This window comes from Rhinoderma darwinii, chromosome 1 (genome assembly GCF_050947455.1).
Source record: "Rhinoderma darwinii isolate aRhiDar2 chromosome 1, aRhiDar2.hap1, whole genome shotgun sequence".
NCBI lineage: Eukaryota > Metazoa > Chordata > Amphibia > Anura > Rhinodermatidae > Rhinoderma > Rhinoderma darwinii.
The window spans coordinates 279,513,904-279,538,964 of NC_134687.1; the positions used below are offsets into that span (position 1 = coordinate 279,513,904).

A 25,061-nucleotide genomic window follows, 5' to 3' on the forward strand; every position below is an offset into this window, starting at 1 on the left:
TATGTACCTATGTACCCAGGTCACCTTTTTCTTTCTTCTGTATCCCTATTCTTGTTGATAATAAAAATTTGAAATACAAAAAAAATAAAATAATGTAATAGATTTATAGTCGGGGTCGTTACGGACGCGGCGATACAAAATAAGTGTAACTTTTTTACTTTATTTTATTTTTTTAATAGTAAAGCATTTTGTAAGGGGAAAAGCTGGGTTTTTCATTTTTTTTAAAATTAACTTTGTTAAACTTTTTTTTTTTTTACTTTTTTACTAGTCCCGCTAGGGACTTTAATAAGCGATTCTCCGATCGCTATTATAATACACGGCAATACTTTTGTATTGCAGTGTATTACTGCCTGTTCGTTTAAAACGGACAGGCATCTGCTAGGTCATGCCTCCCGCATGATCTAGCAGGCATTCACTCCAGGCCTTTATTAGGCCCCCGGCTGCCATTGGAGACACAGACACTCGACGATCGTATCGCCGGGTGTCTGTGGGAGAGAGAGGGAGCTCCCTCCCTCTCTCCAAAACCACTCAGATGCGGTGCACGCTATTGTGCACCGCATCTGAGGGGTTAAACGGGTGAGATCGATACTTATATAGATCTCACAGAGCAGGGACGCCCCCAGCCCTCAGCTGCCTCTGGCAGCTGAGAGCAGGGAGATTGGACGGCTCCCTGCTTGTTTACTGATGCAGTGCCGTAAAAAGGCATATGCATCAGAATAAAGCCCGTTAACGGCCGCCGTGAAAAGGCGTATTGGCGGTCACTAACGGGTTAATGATCATTCTTCCCCATACAGTTTACATTGGCCCGTGTAAAGGGCCTTCAAGCAAGCGACCCAAAAATGGAGATGCTGCGGTTTAGGGTGTGCACGATATATATATTTTTAAGAACCTTTGTGGATGATGGCCGAATATAGGATGGCTTCTGGTTCAGCGTTTTCAAGAGCAGATCCTCTTGTTGATGTAGAGGAGTGCGGTATATACGACCGTTACACACTTTGACCAATTTGTTATTGTTTTAGTGTGTAAAGGCCCTTTTACACTGGGCGATTATTGGGCAGACAAGCATTCATAGAACGCTCGCTCCTGTTAATTACCCTGTGTAAACAGGGCAGCGATCAGCAGATGAACGGGACAGTTGTCCGGCAGAGAGGCAGGGACTCCTAGCGTCGTACATAAGTATGATGCTAGGAGCCCGGCTCCCTGCACTGTGTTCGGTCCGGTAGTTGCGGCCGAAATACGTCCGTCAATTACAGACGTAATGACCTCGTGTGAACATACCCTTATGGTTATGGGGGTTAGGTATACATTTATTTAATATTTTGGTTTGTTTATACATGTCCAAAGTGCGTTGGATACCAGAGGTACAAAACTTCAAAAAAAAAAACCCTGACAGCAAGAGGGGTTAAGCAAATCCTATTAGTCTCTAAGTAACGACAATTTCATCCAAACAAAAATTGGCTAAAATTGAAAACTATAGAACTTCTATCATACATATGTAAAATGAAACAGCTGACCTTTTTGTGTCGTAGTCTATAAGAACATAGTTCTCCATTGCCAATTTCAGATCTGGGATCTCCTCACAGACCCACCTAGTAAAGCAATAAAAATGTTAAAGGCAAGTTATAGTAACATTTAAATTTGTATACAATATAAAAAAAAAGTGATACCTATGCCATATGAAAATTAGTAATAGAATGGAGGCACGTACAGTGCATTCAGCAACTCTACAGACCCTCTTACTATTTGTTATGTTGAGGCCTTGTGCTAAAATAAAAAAATATTCATGTTTTTCCCAATCGTTCTGCACTCAATACCCTATAATGTCAAAGTGAAAACAGAATATTAGTAATCTTTGCTAAATGTATTGAAAAGCAAAAACTAAAGTATTGCATTGACATAAGTATTCAGACCCATTACTCCAGTGATTCCCAACCGGGTTGCCGTGACACTCCACTGCAAGAAAAAAAACGACGTAGCAGACGTGACGCGCGCACTTTTTTCGAGTAACGCCCACCGCTTCACACTAGAAGTCTGATGGATGGAGAGGAGCCACGCTGTGCAGGGCAAGTCTTTTTTTTTTCTTTAGTTTGTTACCAATTGTGTGAGAAATGGAGCCTGGGGAATGCCGTAAGTTGTAGTCCTCTCCTCTTATCTGAGGACATTACAGGGAGGAGGTATAAGATGAGAGAACTACAACTCTCAGCATGTCCAGGCTGTTATTATGGGATATCGGAGGACATTACAGGGAGGAGGTATATCATAACAGCCTGGACATGCTGGGAGTTGTTCTAATACCTTCTTATTTATTCCTTCCTCAGGTGTAAGCACACTTTCTCTCTGTGATGGTCACTTTACTAGAGGGGCAGATGGTCATTTTACTGGGGGACGGACGGGGACTGAGGCTGATGGTGGCTTCACTGGAGGGGGGGCTGAGGCCGATGGTCCCTTTACTTACTTTACGGAGGGGTCATTTTACTGTGAGTGGGGGGGCTGATGGTCATTTTACTGTGAGTGGGGGGGCTGATGGTCACTTTACTGTGAGTGGGAGGGCTGATGGTCTTCGAGTGGTTTGCGCCTCTGACCTCCCATTGAAATTAATAGGAGGCAGAAAAAACCTGCGGCGCTCGTTTGGTGCTTTATTTGTCTGCAATTTTTGCATTCGCTTCAACGGCTTAAAAAAATATGTGGGCAAAAAAACACAGCAAAATAAATAAGTCAAAGAATGCTGTCCATTCAAAATGTGCCTATAAATACCTAAAGGAATTTTGAGGCAGATTTTTAGTTTCTGCCTTACAAAAAACGTTGTGTTAGCATACCCCAAGAGCGTGGTGCCTGTTTTTAGCCATTTTTTGACGTTTGGTAAACAATTTTTGGTAGGAGTGCCCTGAGAATTTATTTTTATTTTTTTCTCCTGGGGTGCCTCGAGCCTGAAAAGGTTGGGAAACTCTGCTTTACTCAGTAGTTTGTTGAAGCCCCTTTAGCAGCAATAACAGCCTCCAGTCTTGGCCATGAGGCCACAAGGTTTGCACACCTGGATTTGGGGATTTTCTGCCATTCTTCTCTGCAGATCTTCTCAAGCTCCGTCATATTAGATGGGGACCGTCGGTGGACAGTCATTTTCAGGCATCTCTAGAGAGGTTTGATTCGGTTCAAGTCAGAACTCTGGCTGGGCCACTCAAGGACATTCAGAGTGGTCCCGAAGCCACTCCTGTGTTGTCTTGGCTGTGTGCTTAGGGTCATTGTTGGACGGTGAACCTTCGGCCCAGTCTGTGGTCCAGAACACTCTGGATCAGGCTTTCATTAAGAATACCTCTGTACTTTGCTCCATTCATCTTTCCCTCATCCCCTGACCAGTCTCCCTGTCCCAGCCGCTGAAAAATACCCCCACAACACGATGATGCCACCACCATGCTTCACTGTACGGATGGTATTGGCCAAGTGATTAGCAGTGCCTGGTTTCCTCCAGACCGGACACTTAGAATTGAGGACAAAAAGTTCAATTTTTGTTTCATGAGACCATGGAATCTTGTTTCTCACAGCCTGAAAGTCCTTTAAGTGCATTTTTTTTTGTTTTTGTTTTTTTTTTACAATATCCAGGCTGGCTTTTATGTGTCTTACTGAGGAGAGGCTTTTTCTGGCCACTCTACAATAAAGCCCAGCATGGTGGAGTGCTGCAGTGATGGTTGACCTTCTGGAAGATTCTCCCATCTGCAAACAGGATATTTGGAGCTCAGCCAGAGTGACCATTGGGTTCTTGGTCACCTCCCTTACCATGGTCCTTCTCCCCCGATTACTTAGTTTGCTGGGGTGGCCAGCTCTAGGAAGAGACCTGGTTGTTCCAAACGTCTTCCATTTCAGAATTATTGAGGCCACTGTGCTCTTGGGTACAAATCTCTGCTGCACTGAAAGTTCTCTTCTCCTGATTTGTGCCTCCACACAATCTTGTCTCTGAGCTCTACAGACCGTTCTTTCCTCCTCATGGCTTGGTTTTTGCTCTGATATGCATTGTCATCTGTGAGATGTTATAAAGACAGGGGTGTGTCTTTCCAAATCATGTCCAATCAAATGAATTTACCACAGGTGTAATCCAATCAAGGCACAGAAACATTTCAAAGATGATCTAGAGAGATGGGAGGTTCCCAGAGATAAATGTCAAGTGTCATAGCAAAGAGTCTGAATACTAGTGTATACAAAATTTGAGTTTTTCCTATTTAAAAAATTTGCACTACAATGAGGAGACTCTCAATACGTGTTCTTCACTCTGCTGCCAGATTGCAATGAGCAACAAGGGACATAAGAATCCCCCCTCTCTTGATCGGTGGGAGCCCAAGCGGCTGGACCACTATTAAGAAATATTGCATATCCTATGATACAGTAAATCTATTCAATTCTTTTGCCCCACTCAGAAAAATTTCAATGCTATAAATGACCATAAAGTAAAAATAGAGACGTAAAGCTGGCCACACACATTAGATAGGCGATGGCCAAGAGCTTTCTCCCTCAATAACCCATAAACATGCATATACTAACGGATAGAGCATGCACATTTACTGCCAAACAGGGGATAAGCAGCTGCCAGCAGTGTTTCTCGATCGCACAAATTGAAATCCAACATGCTTGATCTCTCTTGCACCCCACAACAGCAGACGTCATGGGATAGTCGTGCTGCCCCAAACACATTAGATCATCAGCACTATCTCCACTGACCATTATCTAATATGCATGGCCATTTAAGGCTGGGTTCACATTGCATTTTTTTTGTTTTGCTTAATCACCTCCCATTTGGAGTTCATCTTCCAGAACAAAAAAAAAATGCATGCCAAAAACGCAGTGTGAACCCAGCCTAGGATGCATCTGCAAGTAAACCCTTAGGCCCCATGCACCCGACCGTATTTTTCGCAAACGGGAAGGTACCCGTGGCCAATAGAAGTCTATGGGGCCCGTAATTACGGGCGTTTTTACGGTCGTGTGCATGGGGCCTTACAGGAAGTGACAAGATTAAACTTAAAAAAAAAAAATGAAGAGGTTTGTCAATATTAAGGAACAACTTACCGGATGGTTTCAATAATTTCATGTGCAGCATCATGATGCTTGTCCTGTATAAACAAACAAAACAAAAAAAACACTAACTTCACAAAAAGTCTAGGTAAAATATGAGAAGGTGAAACATTCAACTTTATACCAATGTCTAACAACTTCTGCTAATCCAATAGTGTGCCTGATACAGATCAACGGTGTCATTTACTTAAAGGACAGGTATGGCGAAAGAAATTTTTTTAATATCAATTTGCTTTTAGTGTGTTATTAAAATAAATTTTATTTATCTGTGTGTTTGTGTTTGACTTTTTTCTAACTTTTTCTTCTCTATGGCAGCTGACTTTTTCTTCATCTCTGTATGTGTCGATTGACAGATACAGACATGGAATACGGCACATACAACCCCATAGAGAATGCGAGCGGGAGCCGTTCCATTCACTATAGCGTACGCCGTCTGTGTGGGAACGGCGCATGCGCCGCTCCCACACAGTCCAAAAGGCAAGTCTTCGCCGAGCGACATCAGGCGCCATTTTTTGTGGACCGGAAGCCGCGGTCGGACAGTAAGATGACTACTTCCGGTCACGTGTTCAGAAGCAAGGACTAGGAGCGGAGGGAGCGGTGGCGGCAGGAACAGGTAAGTTATGTCTGTGTTTGTTCGTGTTTTATTGTGTGTTTACTACTGTATGTAAGCCTACTACTGTGCATTCGCTCAAAAAATGGCGGCACAGTGTAGGAGGTTTGAACATTCAATCCCCTCCTTTCTCCTGGCACTAGCCAGGATAAAGGAGGGGAATTAATTGAGCACACTAGAGGGAGTGTGTCTTCTCCAATTTTGCAGCATAAAACAATGAGGTTGCTTTACCACATGCCAATGCTGCAATTTTGGGAATTGCTCCCTCTAGTGACCAGCACATGGAAAAGTTATAAATCAGAATCTAATTTATAATATTTCCTGACTTGTGAAAAAATTAGAACAATGTCTAATCATGTATATACGGTTTAACTAAAAAAAAAACAAAACTAATAATTTTCTAGCGACACATTCCCTTTAAAGAGGCTCTGTCACCACATTATAATTGCCCTATCTCCTACATAATGTGATTGGCGCTGTAATGTAGATAACACGTTTTTATTTTGAAAAACAATTTTTGAGGAAGTTATGAGCAATTTTAGATTTATGCCAATTACTTTCTTAATGCTGCGAGATCACGCTGTGCAGCGATTAAGTCCCACACAAACTTTACCGAAGCATCGGGAGTGCGAATAGGCATCGCGTCCTGGCTGGATGTGATGTCTATTCACTGTCAAGACACTTCAGTAAAGTTAATGTGGGTGTATGTGACAGCACAGCGTGATCTCACGAGATCACGCTGTGCGGAGTATGAATGGAGAGGAGAGAAGTGTATGACGCTGACTGGTCAGCGTCATACACTCCTCTTTACAACGCCCACTTGGGAAAAAGTTGAAAAAACACGCCCAGTTGGGCATTAAGTAATTAGCATAAACCTAAAATTGCTCATAACTTCATCAAAAATGATATGTTTTCAAAATAAAAAAACCAGTGTTATCTACATTACAGCGCCAATCACATTATGTAGGAGATAGGGCACTTAGAACGTTGGGACAGCCTCTTTAATGTTAAAATTCAGTTGTTAATCCATGCAAATTCTGTGTGAAGTTACTGCCACTAGGTGTCTCCCTCCCTGCATCCAACCGACTTAAATCCACATAGGAGCATAGAAACCAAAATAGCTTCATGAATAGGTTTAAGACAAAGAATTTTATTTCATCATGGAGAGCGACATGAATATATAAAAATTAGAAAAAAGGGAGTATTTGACAGTCAGAGAGTCAGGGTACACGGGAACTTACTTATTGAAGTAATTGTAAGGTATTAGCGAGTCTACTATGCCTCAACGTGCGCTTCACTGGGTATTCCTCAGGAGGCGTGGTCACTATTTTCTCCACCTTTCCTTGCTATCTAACTGTATAAAGTCACAGGTATCTCGTTCGGTATAAAATATTTTTATTACTATTGAGGTCTATTTATTGGTGTTACCTTCCTTTCCTATGTAGGATGGTTTACAATTTTACCTCTATTCAAATATAGGCTGCGGTTATATGAGCCATTACTTTTCAGTGCATGATTCTGGCATCTTGTAGCTCTTGCGGGCCAAAATCTTCTTTACAAAATTATATGGACCTTTTTTGTATTTCTGGAGTCAGGTTCTCTTTGTGACACTGATCAATTGCAGTGCTGTACTCTTTTCTTGTGGATAGTGTCTTTATTTTACATTTTTTATATATTCAGGTCTCTTAATGATGTTGAATTAAATTAATTTTATGTCTTAAACTTATTCATGAAGCTATTTTTGTTTCCATGCTCCTATGCGGATTTAAGTTGATTCGATAGGGACAGGGTACCCCTGTGTGGGGTCCAGAGGTGGGACCAGCATCTATTAGACAGGTTATGCCATAAATGGCTGTCATAAGACAACCTCTGATTAGAATAGAAACTTTAGAGTGGTTGTACTGTTGCCTCGTATACAAGCCTGGTCTCCTTCTCCTTGCTACATCTCCACGAAAGGGGTGCGGATTTGACTGCAGAAATTTTCCACGTGTGAACACAGCCTATAGAGGACGAGTCAGCTCTCCGGACAGGTCTGTTACAGTAAATACTAGTATCCCACCTGAAATAATTATTTTAATAATTATTAGAACGCTGCATTGTGCTCTTCTTATTTGGCCTGGAAATGTATTAACAAAATTGACAACTGGATCTTACCACTCGCCGTTAAATGGGCGTGTCCCTACAGTAACACTGTCCAATCCGTGCTGACACTCCCCATTAACAAGGGGAACAGTATCACCCAGTTGCTAATTTATTCATACACTTCCAGGTGGAATAAGAGTAAGGGTATGTGCACACAAAATGAAAAATGTCTGAAGATACGGAGCTGTTTTCAAGGGAAAACCGCTCCGGATTTTCAGAAGTTTTTATAGCAACTCACGTTTTCACGGCTGTTTTCGGAGCAGTTTCTCTGTAGGGTCAATGAAAAACTGCGCCAAAAACGGCTCAAGTCGTGACATGCACTTTTTCACGGCCGTTTTATTACTCTGCTGTTTTTAAAACGGTCGCGTAAAAAAAACAAACGCCCCGTCGGAACAGAACGCCGTTTTTCGCATTCAAATCAATGGGCAGATGTCTGCTTCCGACTTTTCGGCCCGAAAAACGTCTGAAAACACTGCGTGTGCACATACCCCAAGGGCGTAACACAGAGCTCTAAGAAAAGGTGCTCCATTTCAGCAGGGATTACAAGCACCTACTAAAACAGATCAGGATAGCTAAACAGGTCCTCCAACTATAAACCTTCATTGATGGCAAGCACGAAACGCTGAACGCAACATACACTTTATGGACAAAAGTATTGGGACACACCTCAATCATTAAATACAGGTATTTTCAGTCCCATTTCCACAGGTGTATAAAATCCAGCACCTCACCGTGAAGTCTGCTTTCCCAAACATTAGCGAACAAATGGTTTGTTCTTAAAAGATCACTGAATTCCAGCCTGGTAGTGTAATAGGATGACCCCATTGTAACAAGTACGTTCGTGAAATATCTAAGAGGGAAGCAGTTTCACAATCAACTGAACGGTATTATTGCAAAGTGGAAGTGTTAAGAAACCACAGATCCTGATCCATGAAGTGACAGACCACGTAAAATAAAAGAGCGAAGTTGCAGAGTGTGGAGGTGCATTGTGCATAAAATTCGCCAACGCTCTGCCTACTCTATAGCTCCCGAATTCCAAACCTCCTCTGGCATTAAGATCCACATAAAAACTGTGCGCCCGGAGCTTCATGGCATGGGTTTCCATGGCCGAGCATTTACATGCAAGCCATACATCACCAAGCACGATGGAGGGGTGTAAAACACCAGCACTTGACTGAAGCAGTGGAAATGTGTTCTGTGGAGTGACCAATCACGCTTCTCTAACTGGCAGTCTGATGGACAAGTCTGGGTTTAGCGAATGTCAGGGGAACGTTACCTAGCGGACTGCATTGTGCCAACTGTAACGTATGGTGGAGGAGGGATAATGCTATGGGGTTTTTTTTTTTTCAGGGCTTGGCCTAGCCTCCTTAGTTCCAGTGAAGGGAAATCTTAATGCTGCAGCATGCCAAGACATTTTGGACAATTGTATGCTTCCAGCTTTGTGGGAACAGTTTGGGGAAGCTCTTTTCTGTTCCAGGATTCTGTGGAACAGAAAGGAAGGTCCATAAAAGGCATGGTTGGCCGAGTTTGATGTGGAAGATCTTGACTGGCCTGCACAGAGCCAACTCCATCAAGCATCTTTGCGATGAACTAGAACGAAGATTGGGAGGCAGGCGGTCTCATCCAACATCAGTGTCTTAGCTTACAGATGTTCTTCTAGATGAAAGAGCAAAAATTCCCACAGAGGCATGCCCAAAATCTTGAAGAAAGCCTTCTCAGAAGAGTGGAAGCTGCTGCATAGGGGGACCAACACCATACTAATTCTTATGGATTTAGAATTGGATGTCATAAAAGCTCCTGTAGATGTAATGTGTAGGTGACCCAATACTATTGTCCATATAGCGTTTTGACAGGTCTAGTGGGAGAATACTGGATGTCTGACAAGGAAACCTAAAGTACATGTGTATTTGAGAAACAAAGCCCAGTAGAGAAGGAAACATGACTCAAGCAACATTTGGAGTGCATTTTTCTCCATTTGGAAGGCTTGCCTTAGTAAATAATAGCAGTTATGCATACTTAGACAGTAAAGATCGAAAATAAGGCAACATTTGAGTTATAAGCATGTTGCCTCTAAGCCCCTTATAAGGCGAGAAACAAGGGTTTCTTTTTAAGACCACAACTTTCCCTGGCAGCCAATGAGGTATCGCCCGTGCTGTGCTCTTGAACCATTGCTCCTCGGAGAGACAAAAATGTATAAACAGCTCTGAGAACGTCACACATTGCTGGAATAGCACAAGAGTGAGGTTTATCGCTGGACAGAGGAAAAGTTCAAACCCGGGCAGGGAGCATAAAACACTAAACCACGCTTCACAGCCTGAAAGCCATCATACACAACGGATACAACACCTGGATATTAACCCCTTAACGACAATTTTTATTTTTTTTCACTCCATATTGCCATAACTTTTTTTCTTTTTCAGTGACAAAGCCATATAAGGGCTTTTTTTTTTGCAAGACAAGTTTTATATTTTTTTTAATGGGACCTTTTAATGTAGCATATTATCTACTGAGAAGCTCCTAAATATTATTCTGTGGGGTGGAATTAAATGGGAAAAAAAAAAAAGCAATACTGGGTTTAATTTTTACAGCGTTCACGGTCCGGTAAAAATGACACGTCAACTTTATTCTGCAGGCAAGTACGAACACTGCGATACCAAATTTATATAGGTTCTCTTTAATGTTTTACAACTTTTACTAACCACAAAACAAAAAAATAAAATAAAATAAAAAAAAAAGACAAAAAAAAATTTGTTTTGTTTTGCCAAATTTTGAGATAACACCTACGTCGATGGATGACTGCTTGTTTTTTGTACATACAATTTTGATTGTCAATTTTTAGAAGGAAGTGAGATGGATAAAAAAAAAAAAAAAAGCTATTCTGGAATTATTATTTATTTATTTATTTTTAACCCCTTAATGACCAGCCTATTTTAGACCTTAATAACCATTATTTTTGCATCGACATAGCTGAATAAGGTCTTGTTTTTTGCGGGACAAGTTGTATTTTTTAATAGCACCATTTTGAGGTACATAGAATTTATGGATTAGCTTTTATTAACTGTTTTTGGGGGGGCGGGGGGGGGGATAGAAAAAATCTGAAATTTCGCCGCTCTTTTTTGCGTCCTAAATCTACGCCGTTCACCGTGTGGTATAAATAACACAATAACTTTATTCAGCGGGTTGTTACGATTGCAACGATACCAAATTTGTATAGTTTTTGTATGTTTTACTACTTTTGCACAGTAAAAACGCGTTTTTTCAAAATTATTTGTTTGTGTCTCCATATATGAAGAGCCGTAACGGTTTTATTTTTTCGCCGATGCGGTTGTATGAGGGCTTTTTTTTGCGGGAAGACTTGTAGTTTTTATTGGTACCATTTTGGAGTAGATGCGACTTTTTGATCACTTTTTATCACATTTTTTTTAAGTCAGGATTCACTGAAAACAGCAATTTTTCCATAGTTTATTTAATTTTTTTACGGCGTTCACAGTGCGGGTTAAGTAATGTAATATCTTTATAGTCGGGGTCGTTACGGATGCGGCGATACCAAATACGTGTAACTTTTTTTCTTTATTTTGTTTTCTTAATACTAAAGCAGTTTGTAAGGGGAAAAAGTGGGTTTTTCACTGTTTTTTTTTTTTTTTACTTTTTTACTAGTCCCACTAGGGGACTTTAATATGCGATTCTCCGATCGCTATTATAATACACTGCAATACTTTTGTATTGCAGAGTATTACTGCCTGTCCGTTTAACACGGACAGGCATCTGCTAGGTCATGCCTGCGGCATGATCTAGCAGGCATTTGCTACAGGCAGACCTGGGGGCGTTTATTAGGCCCCCGGCTGCCATCAGAGACACAGACATTCGGCGATCTTATCGCCGGGTGTCAGTGGGATGAGAGGGAGCTCCCTCCCTCTCTCAAAAACCACTCAGATGCGGTGCACGCTATTGAGCACCGCATCTGAAGGGTTAAACGGGGGGAGATCGATACTGATATCGATCTCACCCGGTCAAGCAGGGACACCCCCAGCCCTCAGCTACCTAAGAGCAGGGAGATTTGACAGCTCCCTGCTCTGTTTACTTTATTCTAATACAGTGCCGTGAAAAGGCTTATGCATCAGAATAAAGCCCCTTTAGTGGCCGCTGTGAAAAGGCGTATTGGCGGTCACTAACGGGTTAAACTACAGCATTAGGCCCCATGCACACGAATGTGCTTTTGCGGCCGCAATTCCGCTGAAAATCCACGGGAGAATTGCGGCCCCATTCATTCCTATGGGGCCATGCACACGACCGTGGTTTCCACGGTCCGTGCATGGCCCAGCAGCCCGCACCGGAGAAAGAACGGACATGTCTTATTACGGCCGTTTTCTGCAGTCCGGGCTCATTGAAAATAATGGCCGCGGCCATGTGCACAGCCCGCGATTTGCGGGCGGCTCGCGGCTGTCACTCCGTGGCCGGCCGACCCGGAAATCACGGCCGTGCACATGGTTACGGTCGTGTGCATGAGGCCTTAACAGGTTCAGTAACAAAATATTTTACTAGTTAAGACACTTACGGACACAGCGATACCAACTATGTTTTTTGTTTTTTTTATGGTTTAAATCGTTTTATAAAAAGAAAAATGTGACAAGGGAGTTTTGAACTTATATAATTTTTAATTTAGTTTTATTATTAAGCACTTTCCTTTACCAATTGGTTTCACTAGGGGACTTTACCATGCGATCGTTAGTAATACTTATGTATTACAGGGTATTGGCTTTTTCTGTGCTCTACTTTGGGACAGACGTACGGCACATGTCACAAAGGGGTTAATCTACAAGTGTCCTAACCACCGTTTTACTGTAAATGCCTGATGGACCGGTGGAAGCATACATATCATTACAAAAGAAAAACCTGAGTTGGTCTATTCCATGTATTGCAGCCAGAAAAGTGTGTAACCTACATGTTGTGGGTCTTTTTCCATCCATTTGCCTAAATTTTATAAATATATTTATACTTTGTTTGGAGCCTCCGGTCGCTCATATACAAAGCTTTTGAACACAACACTGATAAAGTAACAAGAAATTGGAAGAGACTGCACGTTCCCTCAGGAGTCTTCAATTTACGGTTTTACACTAGATGGATTTTTTGGTGACGTAAACATTTACAAACAATTACAAAGAGCAGACCCCCACCACTCTACTGAACGGTTTTAAATGTAATGTGTCGCCAATTAATTAAGTTACTTATTATATTTTAAGTTTTTTCGCTGTAATTTTTTTTTCTTCCACAAGGTGGAAAGTATTAAAAATTAAATAATTTGACATGTTTTCCTCTGTTGGCCACCAGAGGGAGCACTTCCCAGAATTACAGCAAGGCGAATCAGGCAAAGCAGCCTGACCTACAGCTTCTGTAAACGTGGAAAGGAGACTGCCCCCACCCCCTCCCTATTTTTGGCTACAAGCCAGGAAAAGGAGTCTTAAAGGGTATGTGTCGCTAGAAAAAAAAATTTTTTTTTGTTAAACAGTTAGTGTATAAATGAATAAACATTGTTCTAATTTTTTCACGAGTCAGGAAATATTATAAATTAGATTCTAATTTATAACATTTCCATGTGCCTGTCACTAGAGGGAGCAATTCCCAAAATTGCAGCATTGGCATGTGATAAAGCAACCTCATTGCTTTATGCTTTAAAAATGGAGAAGACACACTCACTCTAGTGTGCTCAAACAATCCCCCCTCCTTTATCCTGGCTAGTGCCAGGAGAAGGAGGGGGTTGAATGTTCAAACCTCCTACACTGTGTTCCGCCATTTTTTGAGCGAATGCACAGTGTAGGAGGATTAGATACAGTGGTAAGCACACAGTATAACACACACACACACACACACACACACACACACACACCACATACACAAACATAACTTACCTGCTCCTGCCGCGGCCGCTGCTTCCTCCGCTCCTAGTCCTTGCTTCTGAACATATGGATGGAAGCCACGACCGGAAGTAGTCATCTTACTGTCCAGCCGCGGCTTCCGATCCACATGAAAATTGTGCCGGATGTCGCTCTGCCGAAGACCTTCCTTTTGGACTGTGTGGTAGCGGCGCATGCGCCGTTCCCACACAGACGGCATACGCTATAGTGAATGGAACGGCTCCCGTTCGCATTCTCTATGGGGATGTATGTGCCGTATTCCATCTCTGTATGTGTCGTTAATCGACACATACAGAGATGGAAAAAAAAAAAAAAATGACAGCCCCCACAGAGAAGTAAAAGAAAGAAAGAAAGAAAAAAAAAAAGAGAACAAAGTACAACACAAAAAGACAAATAAAATTACAATTTTATTTTAATGACATACTAAAAGCAATAACAAAAAAAAAATTATTTTCGTGACACCTTCCGTTCAGCTCCCATTTTGGGAGAATTTTTGACTGAAGCTTCAGGACACACCAAAAGGCAAGCAAGCTCTGTGAGAACAGCGAATTATATCTCTGTTTTTTAATACTTTATTACCACCTTAGTAATGGCAGTTGTCTGTTTGACAACGTTAATTACTAAGGCGGGGCTTGGTGTTCGCCAGTAAAAAGGCTAGTACTAACCCCCCATTATTACCCCGGTACCCACCACGACCAGGGCTATCGGGAAGAGCAGGGTACAATCCAGTACTGACCGCAAAGCCCGCGCAAACCAAGTATATGTAGGCTTAGTCCCAGTTCTGGGTGTATGTACAGCGTAGGTACCCACCTTATAGTGGACGCCTTGTCATGGCAGGTGGGCTCACACAATATGATCAAAACGTGTGCTAAGAACCTCACTACTGCAAGTAGATTCAGCAGTAATGCATATTTATTGATCATGCTTAGGTGCCATTGGTGTTCGCAGAGCGCTGTCCACAGATACAGACCCTTCTCAATGAATTAGAATATCATCAAAAAGCTAATTTATTTCAGTAATTCCATTCACAAAGTGAAACTCATATTATAAAGATTCATTGCCTACAGAGTAATCCATTACCAGCATTTTTTTTTTCTTTTAATGTTGATGATTATGGCTAAGGCTGGATTCACACGAGCATGTTCGGTCCGTAAAGGACGGAACGTATTTTGGCCGCAAGTCCCGGACCGAACACACTGCAGGGAGCCGGGTTCCTATCATACTTATGTACGACGCTAGGAATCCCTGCCTCTCCGTGGAACTACTGTCCCGTACTGAAAACATGATTACAGTACGGGACAGTTGTCCCGCAGCGAGGCAGGGACTCCTAGCATCATAGTGTGTTCGGTCCGGGACGTGCGGCCGAAATACGTTCCGTCCTTTACGGACCGAACATGCTTGTGTGAATCCAGCCTAACAGTTAATGAAAACCCAAAATTTAGTGTCTCAGAAAATTAGATTATATAAGCCTAATTTCAAAAATTATTCTTAATACCGAAATGTTAGCCTGCTGAAAAGTATGTACGGTATATGTACTCAATACTTGGTTGGGGCTCCTGCATGGCATGGAGACGATCAGCCTGTGGCACTGCTGAGGTGGTATGGAAGCCCAGGTTGCTTTGATAGCGGCCTTCAGCTCGTCTGCATTGTTTGGTCTGGCGTCCCTCAACTTCCTCTTGACAATACCCCATAGATTCTCTATGGGGTTTAGATCAGGTGAGTTTGCTGGTCAATCTAGCACAATGATACTGTGGTTATTAAACCAGGTATGGGTACTTTTGAAAGTGGGCAGAGTTTTACAAAAGGGGGATAAGAAAGTACACAGTTTATCAGTGCAATACTGGACTGTGCATAACGGATTGCTTCACTGCGTACCACACATCTATGGATTATTTTATTATTTACCCATTATACCCTCTTATTACACCCTGACGCACAGATTATATATGCCACGACATTATAAACTGAAGTATTACTAGTATTTCAAAACAAAACTACTACCAAGCAAAATCCACGCTCCAATTGGCCGCCCTTCACTTCTAAGCCCTACAGTGTGCCCAAACAGCCGTTTACGTTCATATGTATGGCATTGCCATACCCGGGAGAACTATTAGTTTACGGGGTAAGATTCTCCAGTGGTACAAACTGGGCACAACATATTGTGCGGTGAAATGGCATATCAGTGGAAAAATTAAAATTTTCACTTTAATATTCAGTGGATGATGCAATTCCTGAAAAACACCTGTGGGGTCTAAATGCTCACTACACACCTTGATAAATGCCTTTAGGGGTGTAGCTTCTAAAATGGGGTCACTTGTTTTGGTACGTCAGGGGTTTTGCAAATGCAACATGGCATCCGCAAACCATTCCAGAAAAATCTACACTCCAAAAGCCAAACAGCGCTTCTTCCCTTGTGAGCCCTGCCATGTGTCCAAACAGCAGTGTATTACCATACTCTGGAGAAATTCCTTTATAAGTGTTGGGGTGATTTTTCTACTTTATTCTTTGTGAAATTGAAAAATTTGGAGCCAAACCTACATCTTTTTGGGAAGAAAAAAAAAATATTAATTTTCGCTGCCCAATGCTAATCTATTCAGAAAAAAAAATTGTGGCCTCAAAATGCCCACTATACCACTCAAGGGGTGTAGTTTCCCAAATGGAGTCACTTTTTAGGAGTTTCCACTGTACTGGTACCTCAGGGGCTCTACAAAGGTGACATTGGGCCAGGAAACCAATCCAACAGAATCTGCGCTCCAACTCTTCTGAGCCCTGCTGTGTGTACAAACAGCAGTTGATGACCACATATGGGGTATTTTTGTACTCTGAAGAAATAGCTTTTTCTCCTTTATTCCTTGTGGAAATTAAAATTTTTAGCTAAATCTACATCTTATTGGAAAATAAAATTTTTCATTTTCATGGCCCAGTTCTAATAAAATCTATGGAACACCTGTAGGGTGTAATGTCCGTGGCTGCGGGCTGTCAGCTCCAACCTCCCCGACAGCCACGAGTCGGCAAGCGCTGGCCCCTGCCTCCTCCTCAGGAGACGCCAGCACTCGCGTTTACTCACCTGAGCCGGATCCCGTAGGACCTCGTTGATGAACTTTGACCTGTGAGTACCCTGGACTATAAGAGGGGTCCAGCCCCCTAGTTCTATGCCTGAGCGTTGTTGTGTTCCTCAAGTTTGTCTATGTGATGGCCTCCTAGTGTGTTTCCCGTTTCAGTCCCTGTTCCTAGCTAACCATACATCCCTGGTCTAGCACTGAGCTGTGCCCAAGTCGTGCTGTGCTGCATCCACGTCTGACCTGCTCCACCTCGCCTGACATCCGCCTGCTACCTAGTACCGCCCTGCTGCTGTCAGAGATGCCACAGGTACCTATAAGACCTTCACCTGCTCCCTGTTGGCCAGCTGCCTTACCGCCAAGTGGTACGCCAAGTGGGTCCACAGACCCTTCGTGACATAGGGTCAAAATGCTCACTACATCCCTATATGAATTCCTTGGGAGTGTAATTTCTAAAAAGGTGTCTTTCCTATGTTTTGGCACCACAAAAACTCTTCAAAACGGACATGGTGCCTAAAATATATTCTAATAAAAAAAGAAGGCCTCAAAATCCACAAAGTGCACCTTCAATTTTTAATGCCTGTTTTGCGGTCAAGTAGCACACTAGGGCCACATACGGAATATTTCTAAGAACTTCAGAAATAAAGAGGCTCTGTCACCAGATTATAAATTCCCTATCTCCTAAATTATCTGATCGGCGCTTTAATGTAGATCACAGCAGTGGTTTTTATTTTGAAAAACAATCATTTTTTAGCAAGTTATGATTTTAGATTTATGCTAATTAGTTTCTTAATGACCAACTGGGCGTGTTTTTACTTTTGACCAAGAAGTGTATGACGCTGACCAATCAGCGTCATACACTTCCCATTGTTCCAGCCCAGCTTCTTTCACTGCACAGTGTGATTGTGCAGTGAAAGAAGCTGGGCTGGAACAATGAGAAGTATGACGCTGATTGGTCACCGATTGGTCAGCGTCATACACTCCTCTGTACAACGCCGAGTTGGTAAAAAGTAAAAACACTCCCAGTTGTCCATTAGGAAACTAATTAGCATAAATTTAAAATCATAACTTGCTCAAAAATAACCGTTTTTCAAAATAAAAACCACTGCTGTTTCCTACATTATGTGATCGGCGCTGTAATGTAGATGACAGGGCACTTATAATCTGGTGACATAGCCTCTTTAAAGCGTAACTAAACTTTCGCAAATAAAATATATATTTAAAGAGGCTCTGTCACCAGATTTTGCAACCCCTATCTGCTATTGCAGCAGATCGGCGCTGCAATGTAGATTACAGTAACGTTTTTATTTTTAAAAAACGAGCATTTTTGGCCAAGTTATGACCATTTTCGTATTTATGCAAATGAGGCTTGCAAAAGTACAACTGGGCGTGTTGAAAAGTAAAAGTACAACTGGGCGTGTTGAAAAGTAAAAGTACAACTGGGCGTGTTGAAAAGTAAAAGTACAACGGGGCGTGTTGAAAAGTAAAAGTACAACGGGGCGTGTTGAAAAGTAAAAGTACAACGGGGCGTGTTTACTTCTTTTACTAGCTGGGCGTTGAGAAGAGAAGTATCATCCACTTCTCTTCAGAACGCCCAGCTTCTGGCAGATCACGATGTGACATCTCTTCCCCAGGTCCTGCATCGTGTCAGACGAGCGAGAACACATCGGCACCAGAGGCTACAGTTGATTCTGCAGCAGCATCAGCTTTTGCAGGTTAGTAGCTACATCGACTTACCTGCAAACGCTGATGCTGCTGCAGAATCAACTGTAGCCTCTGGTGCCGATGTGTCCTCGCTCGTCCGACACGATGCAGGACCTGGGGCAGGAAGTGAGTGACGTCACAGCGTGATCTCTCGAGAACACGGCTGTGTCTGCACTGCCAGAAGCTGGGCGTTCTGAAGAGAAGTGGATGATACTTCTCGTCAGAACGCCCAGCTAGTAAAAGAAGTAAAAACGCCCCGATTGTGCTCCGTAACGGTTTTTTTCTCGCAGAAAATAGCTGACTACGCTATTGTTTCCGTGACAAAAAACGGACACTTCACAGATCAGAAACCAACTGCAAAGGAAGCATTACCATTGAAATCAATGGTAACGCAAACGTAAGCTATGGTTTCCGTTCGATTCCTCTGACGGAAAGGTCGAACGGAACCCAAGAATGGAAGCCCGACGCTCATGTGAACAGGCCCCAATACTAATAAATAAGCAGGTGCGTGCGTGCGTTCCAGGTTAGCCCATTCCCTTCCCCTCCTTGGCTGTAAAGGTAGCCATACAAAATAAATCCACTATTAAAAAAATAAAAAAAATGTTGACATTCCTCCTAATTATGGATTTCAGGTGCTACAATACCACATTGCAAATAAGTGCATAAAATCAAGCACACAGCCATGCAATCTCCATAGACAAACACTGGTAGTAGTATGGTCCGGAAAAGCTCAGTAAATTTAAACGTGGCACCGTCATAAAATGCCACATTACTCCAATAGGGTATATTATAAAGGTTTGTGTATTCACCTGTACTACTTTTATGCACAAAATAAATGAAGTAGAACGATAGGTGAAATACTTATTTCGGCTACTGCCTGGAAATGGAACGATTTTCCACTTCACAAGACGTCATGCAGAATGAGGATAGGTCATGACATTACAAACCATAGAGTGGTGTCTCAAAAAAGAAACCTGAAACACTGCCCAATATCACAAAATTGTAACTCAAAAGGAATAAATGTACAGCTTGCTATAGGATTCGGTTTCTATTTATATGAATGTTATTTACGGTAAAGTGACTCTCCAACAACTAGTAATTTATACTGCACCAACTCCACACTATGAATCAGAACGAAAAAAACCCATACAGAGTTTATTTAAAACTAAAGGGCAGGTCCCCAGTTAGGCAATGTGTCACACTCCGTCTCCAAAGCTAGGAGAACTACATTCCATAAAAGTCAACTATGTGCTCAGAGTGATCGTCCCTTCACAATAAGGGTATGTTCACACGTAGTCAACCAAAACGTCTGAAAATCCAGAGCTGTTTTCAAGGGAAAACAGACCCTGCTTTTCAGACGTTTTTTACCAACTCGCATTTTTACCAACTCGTTTTTGGAGCTGTTTTCATTGGAGTCTATGAGAAAACAGCTCCAAAAACGTCTGAAAGAAGTGTCCTGCACTTCTTTTGACGAGGCTGTATTTTTACGAGTCGTCGTTTGACAGCTGTCAAACGACGACGCGTAAATAACAGGTCGTCTGCACAGTACGTCGGCAAACCCATTCAAATGAATGGGCAGATGTTTGCCGACGTATTGTAGCCATATTTTCAGACGTAAAACGAGGCATAATACGCCTCGTATACGTCTGAAATTTGGCCGTGTGAACATACCCTAAAAGAACGGCATAGATGGTAAAGATTCAACATTTATTGGTATGTCCACACACCGCGTACATGCAAAATTCTGCATTTCTATCCATGTTTTCCGTGTATTACAGTAGCAGCAAATTGGATGAGAACTAAGAATGCAAAAAATAGCACCCACGCACTTTAGGAAAAAAAACACATTTAAGAGGATCAGTCACCAGATTTTACATTAAGAACTGCATACTTCATTAAAATTCATCTTAGACCTGATGAAATGGATGTACTTTCTTTGAATCTCCATGTAAGAATGGCTGTACGGTGAAAATGGCCACTACAAAAAAAATGTACATATACATACACACACTAGCAGCGTTACCCTGCTTTGCACCGGTCTATTTGTTTGTAGTTTGTGTACGTGGTTAAAAACGGTTTCCTACTGATATGAAGTACAATAAAGTCCAAGTACAGGGTTCCTTTTTAGAGGCATGACTGGTCTGAAAGGGGTTCAATTTATGAGAATGCTGAAATCAAGTATAGGCACAGTGTAGTATAGATGCAGTCCATTCAAGGAGAGTAAAGAAAGATGGCTCGATTGTTCTGGAAACCCAGAGTAAAACAAAAAATGACTGGGTTGCCATGGGAACCTGGGGTAAATCTGTATGTCAGTGAGGCTAAGGCAGAGTTCACACTGGACAGATATGCTGTGTAAAAGCACGCAGCGTATACGTCCTGTGCGCTGCAGGGAATTCCGGGTGAAAAACTGCACCAGCCTGTCCACTGCCAGTCAGCCTGTGATTGGCTGCAGCACCGGTCGTCTGGGATGAAGCATCATGCCAGGAGGCTGGCTTTGGGACGTCACCCAGGCCCGCCTAATGGGATGACGTTTCATCCCATGTGAGCGCCACTACAGCCTGTGAATGGCTGCAGCGGTCACATGGGATGAAACTTCATCCCAGGAGGCCGTGCTGGGGGAAGGAACAGACTAATAGGCAAGTTTCAGGCTTTTTTATTCAACAATTCTGTTGTGGAAAATCTGCAGTATTTACGCAACGTGTGAACGGACCGGACCCTTAGAATGAAGAACCTGCTAGCCTCTGTTGGCTAATAGAGGTCATGTGATATTGAGGACCCTTGATGTGGAAGCCAGTGGTTAAGTATTTGCTTTTGTATTGCAATTTTTTGTGACTATTTAGAGAATGGTAGGACCTAGAGCTGAAACCCGGTGTAAAATCTTCAAAAGTGCCTGATTTACCTATGTGCCAAACTTTTTTTTTAATAAACAGATTTTTATTGATCCAGTATACATCTAAACATTACATACAGCAATGAAACATTGCAAACAAAGCATTGGGATAAGGATCACATTTTTTACAGAAAAACAAAAAGAAACATACAAACCATGCCAAACTTAATGCAGATCGGTCCAGTCGTTTGGCCGTGCATAAATAGCAGACAGCAGAAGCTAATTTTTATAGTTACTAGAAAAAGCACCCTGCGCTGCTCAGGTAGAACATGTCTTTCCGTTTGTTCATTGGATTTGTTCCAAGGGTGCCCAGGAGGCTAATCCATGCCCTGTAATTTCTTGGTTTACGGGGAAAATAGCTAGTAAGTCCTATATACCAAAGCAGTTACACACCGGTATTTAGGATGGTAAAATTGAAATAAACAAAACAGATAAACTGGTAGGAAATGGAGTCATAAGACTGTGACAGAGCCTGCTGATTAACAACATTGGCAGTTTTATTACCAGTTGGCCATAGACGATGGTTGGATAATAAGTGAAAACCGCATCATGCATAAAGGCCCACTCGTTAGAGCACATCATGTTCAGCGTGCTATCAGCTTGCTTTTTGGCCTAGGTTTGGGCAGGAGTCTCTGTGCTTCTGAGAGCCACCGTCTGATCTGTTGCTGAGAAAGCACGAGTTTGCTGAGGAGTTTCAGCAGCTCTAGCAGTATGACGCATTTGATCAGCTTGCAGTCGGGCAAAAGCAGTCTCTGCAGCTAGTAATGCAGCATTTCTCCTGGCCATCAGTAATCTGATAGGTCGCTATGGGTAACGGCTCCCTTGTACCTTCCCATCTATGATTATCTTGTAAAGTGCACTACCTGCTATTGTCAGATAAAAACATCTTTACTTTAAATGCGAATGTCTGTATTCGCTTATAGTATTGGATCGTGATCATGTGAAAATGGCTTAAAACAGAGAACAGCAAAGTCGGGACCTTTACGAAAACCTTCCTGAACACCCGATGTACCTATGTGCCAATTTTGGGGTTAAATAGTTCAGGTGTTTGGATGCCTACAGAGGACGACAAACAGACATTCGCTATAATGGCTGATAACAGAACGGCAAGGTTAGGACATTAAGGAAACTTCCCCTAAACCTGATGTATCAAATTTGGGGTCAAATGGTTCAGGCGTTTGGATGCCTATAGAGGACAGACATTGACTTTTGTAATATAGAATAGCAGTTATCCATCTTCACACTGGTCTATTTGTTTATGGTTTGTGTGTGTGTGGTTAAAAACTTAATTTCCTACAGATATGAAGCCGACATATCCGATAAAGTCCAAGTGCAGGGTTCCCTTGTGGAGGCAGGACTGGTCTGAAAGGGGTTTAATTTATGAGAATGCTCAAATCCATTATTAGGTACAGTTAGTTTACGGTAACACGCAGAGTACAGAAAAAAGGCTTGGTTGTTATGGAAACCTGGTCTAAAGATGCATGTATGTAAGTCAGGCTAAAGGGCCTTTTACACCTGCCGATATTCGGCCGGTGCAGCGAGTGCTGATCAATGAGACATAGTTGATTGGCGATTGTTTGCCCCTGTCACACGAAGCTATGTATGGGGACGAGCGGTCGTTGCTCCGATCGCTCGTCCCCATACATTATGTCGGCAGCGTGTCTCCCTGTTTACACAGGGAGATGTACTGCAGACAACGAGATTTCACTTTTTAAAAACTATACTATCAGAAGATGATCGAGCCTTTGCTTGTTCATCTGCTGATCGCTGCCCTGTTTACACAAGTCAATTTTCAGGAACAAGCGTTCTGTGAAAGCAGGTCAGCCCGATAATCGCCCAGCGTATAAGGGCCTTAAGAATGAAGGACCTGCGAGCTTCTATTGGCTAGTACATGTCATCTGAGATGATATGGAGGAAGGTCCTGGATGTGGAAGTGGTGCCACATTTGCTTTTGTGAATATGTGGAGAACAGTAGGTTCTAGAGCTGAAACCCTGTCTAAAACCTTCGGAAGCTACCGATTTACTTGCGTGCCAAATTTGGTGCAGATTGGTCCATTCATTTTGGCCGTGCATAAAGAACAGATTATCTATCTACACACACTAAAATCAGTTTTTAAACAAATTTTTTAGGGTGCCAATACTTATTAGTGGTCATCATTGTCTACCATAAATTTTGATCTATTACTTGTCTATTTTAGGGCAATTGGATCAGGGTGAGCATTACAACAATTCTTTGCGGGGGGGGGGGGGGTTATATTATATGCAATGTTTTTTTTTCACTTCTAGTGGTTTATTATGGCTTGTCCCTCAAAAATAAGAAAATTAATTTTGGGGGACTTTTTTTACACTACACTTTTCTACTGTATCTGGCACTGCACAGCAGGCTCAGTTACAGGGGAAATCAGCCATGTTGTAGTGAATAGTCACCGTTAGGGCTATGCTGCGTCTAGTTACACCTAAAAGCAGCCTCCTACTTCCATCATCCTGGCGATCATGTGACCAGTCACATGACTACGGGAACCAAAAGAGGCAGCAGCCTCTATTCTATACAATACGCTGTGTACCTTTGTATACAGACAAAAGAGGCTGAAAACTACTTCTCTCTTCTCTCCAGGGTACCTGGCAGTCAGACGTTCAGCTGCCCAATCTCTCGGCCAGCAAGTTTAAACTAGCATTGTATATGTACAGTGTGTGGTACTTAACTGGTTATTAGTACATCACTTACGCTATTGAACCTTTCCATGAGATATCGATCTATAATATTAGAGCCTAGGGGTGACTTATACCTCTTTCGGATGCATGCGACAGATGCCTAACGGTAGCATCAGTCACGCATACTCTAATGCATATTAAGTTTCTGAACGGACTGCGATTACAGATTATAGGACAGGACAGAGAAGCAAACAAGTGACAGAGCTGCAGCCGCCATCATTTTAGCAGGGGATCATCCGGCCAGGCCCCCTCAGCTTCTTTGCCAGGTGCTCTATGACAGCTGGAGCCAAGCAGATGTGAAGCTCTGTTGCTTGCTGTCCGAGTTCTAGCAAAAATAGTTATGCAGGCACCACTGCGCAGCTGACAAGCTGTTGAGGAGGGTGAAGATGTCAGGAGGTGCAGCCATGCGATAAGCTGATGGACAGGTCGGGTTTCCAACGAACGTAAACGTGGAGAGCCTTGTGGACTCGCTATCCTGCATATCGCTGCTTCTGTGGGGCAAATCACAGTTTTCACGATTCAGATCAAAAAAAGAATCATACTTCACTGAAAGGGCGATTTTAGCCAATTTGGATAATTCGCCCAACCCTAATGGTGCGTCATGAAAAGTTTATGACGTACAGGTTTAAAGGGAAGGTGTCACAAATGTATTTAAATTTATGTTTTTGTGTTGTACTTTTTTCTCTCTATTACTTCTCTATGGGGGTTGCCATTTTATTTTTTCATCTCTGTATGTGTCGATTAACGACACATACAGAGATGGAATACGGCACAGACATCCCCATAGAGAATGAGAACGGGAGCCGTTCCATTCACTATAGCGTACGCCGTCTGTGTGGGAACGGCGCATGCGCCGCTCCCACACAGTCCAAAAGGAAGGTCTTCAGCAGAGCGACATCCGGCGCCATTTTCATGTGAACCGGAAGCCGCAGCCGGACAGGAAGATGACTACTTCCGGTCGCGGCAGTGGCAGG

General features: G+C 42.5%; 1 protein-coding gene across 1 annotated transcript in view; it reads right to left on the bottom strand.

Moving 5' to 3' along the window:
* The window catches only part of DOT1L (DOT1 like histone lysine methyltransferase), a 218,476-nt gene that overhangs the window by 114,210 nt on the left and 79,205 nt on the right, over positions 1-25,061 (bottom strand). Inside the window, exons 2-3 of the mRNA XM_075864436.1 lie at positions 5,053-5,096; positions 1,515-1,589 (exon numbers count right to left, since the gene is read on the bottom strand). Of these exons, the coding sequence (XP_075720551.1) occupies positions 1,515-1,589; positions 5,053-5,096 (119 nt within the window). The remainder of the gene's footprint in view (positions 1-1,514; positions 1,590-5,052; positions 5,097-25,061) is intronic.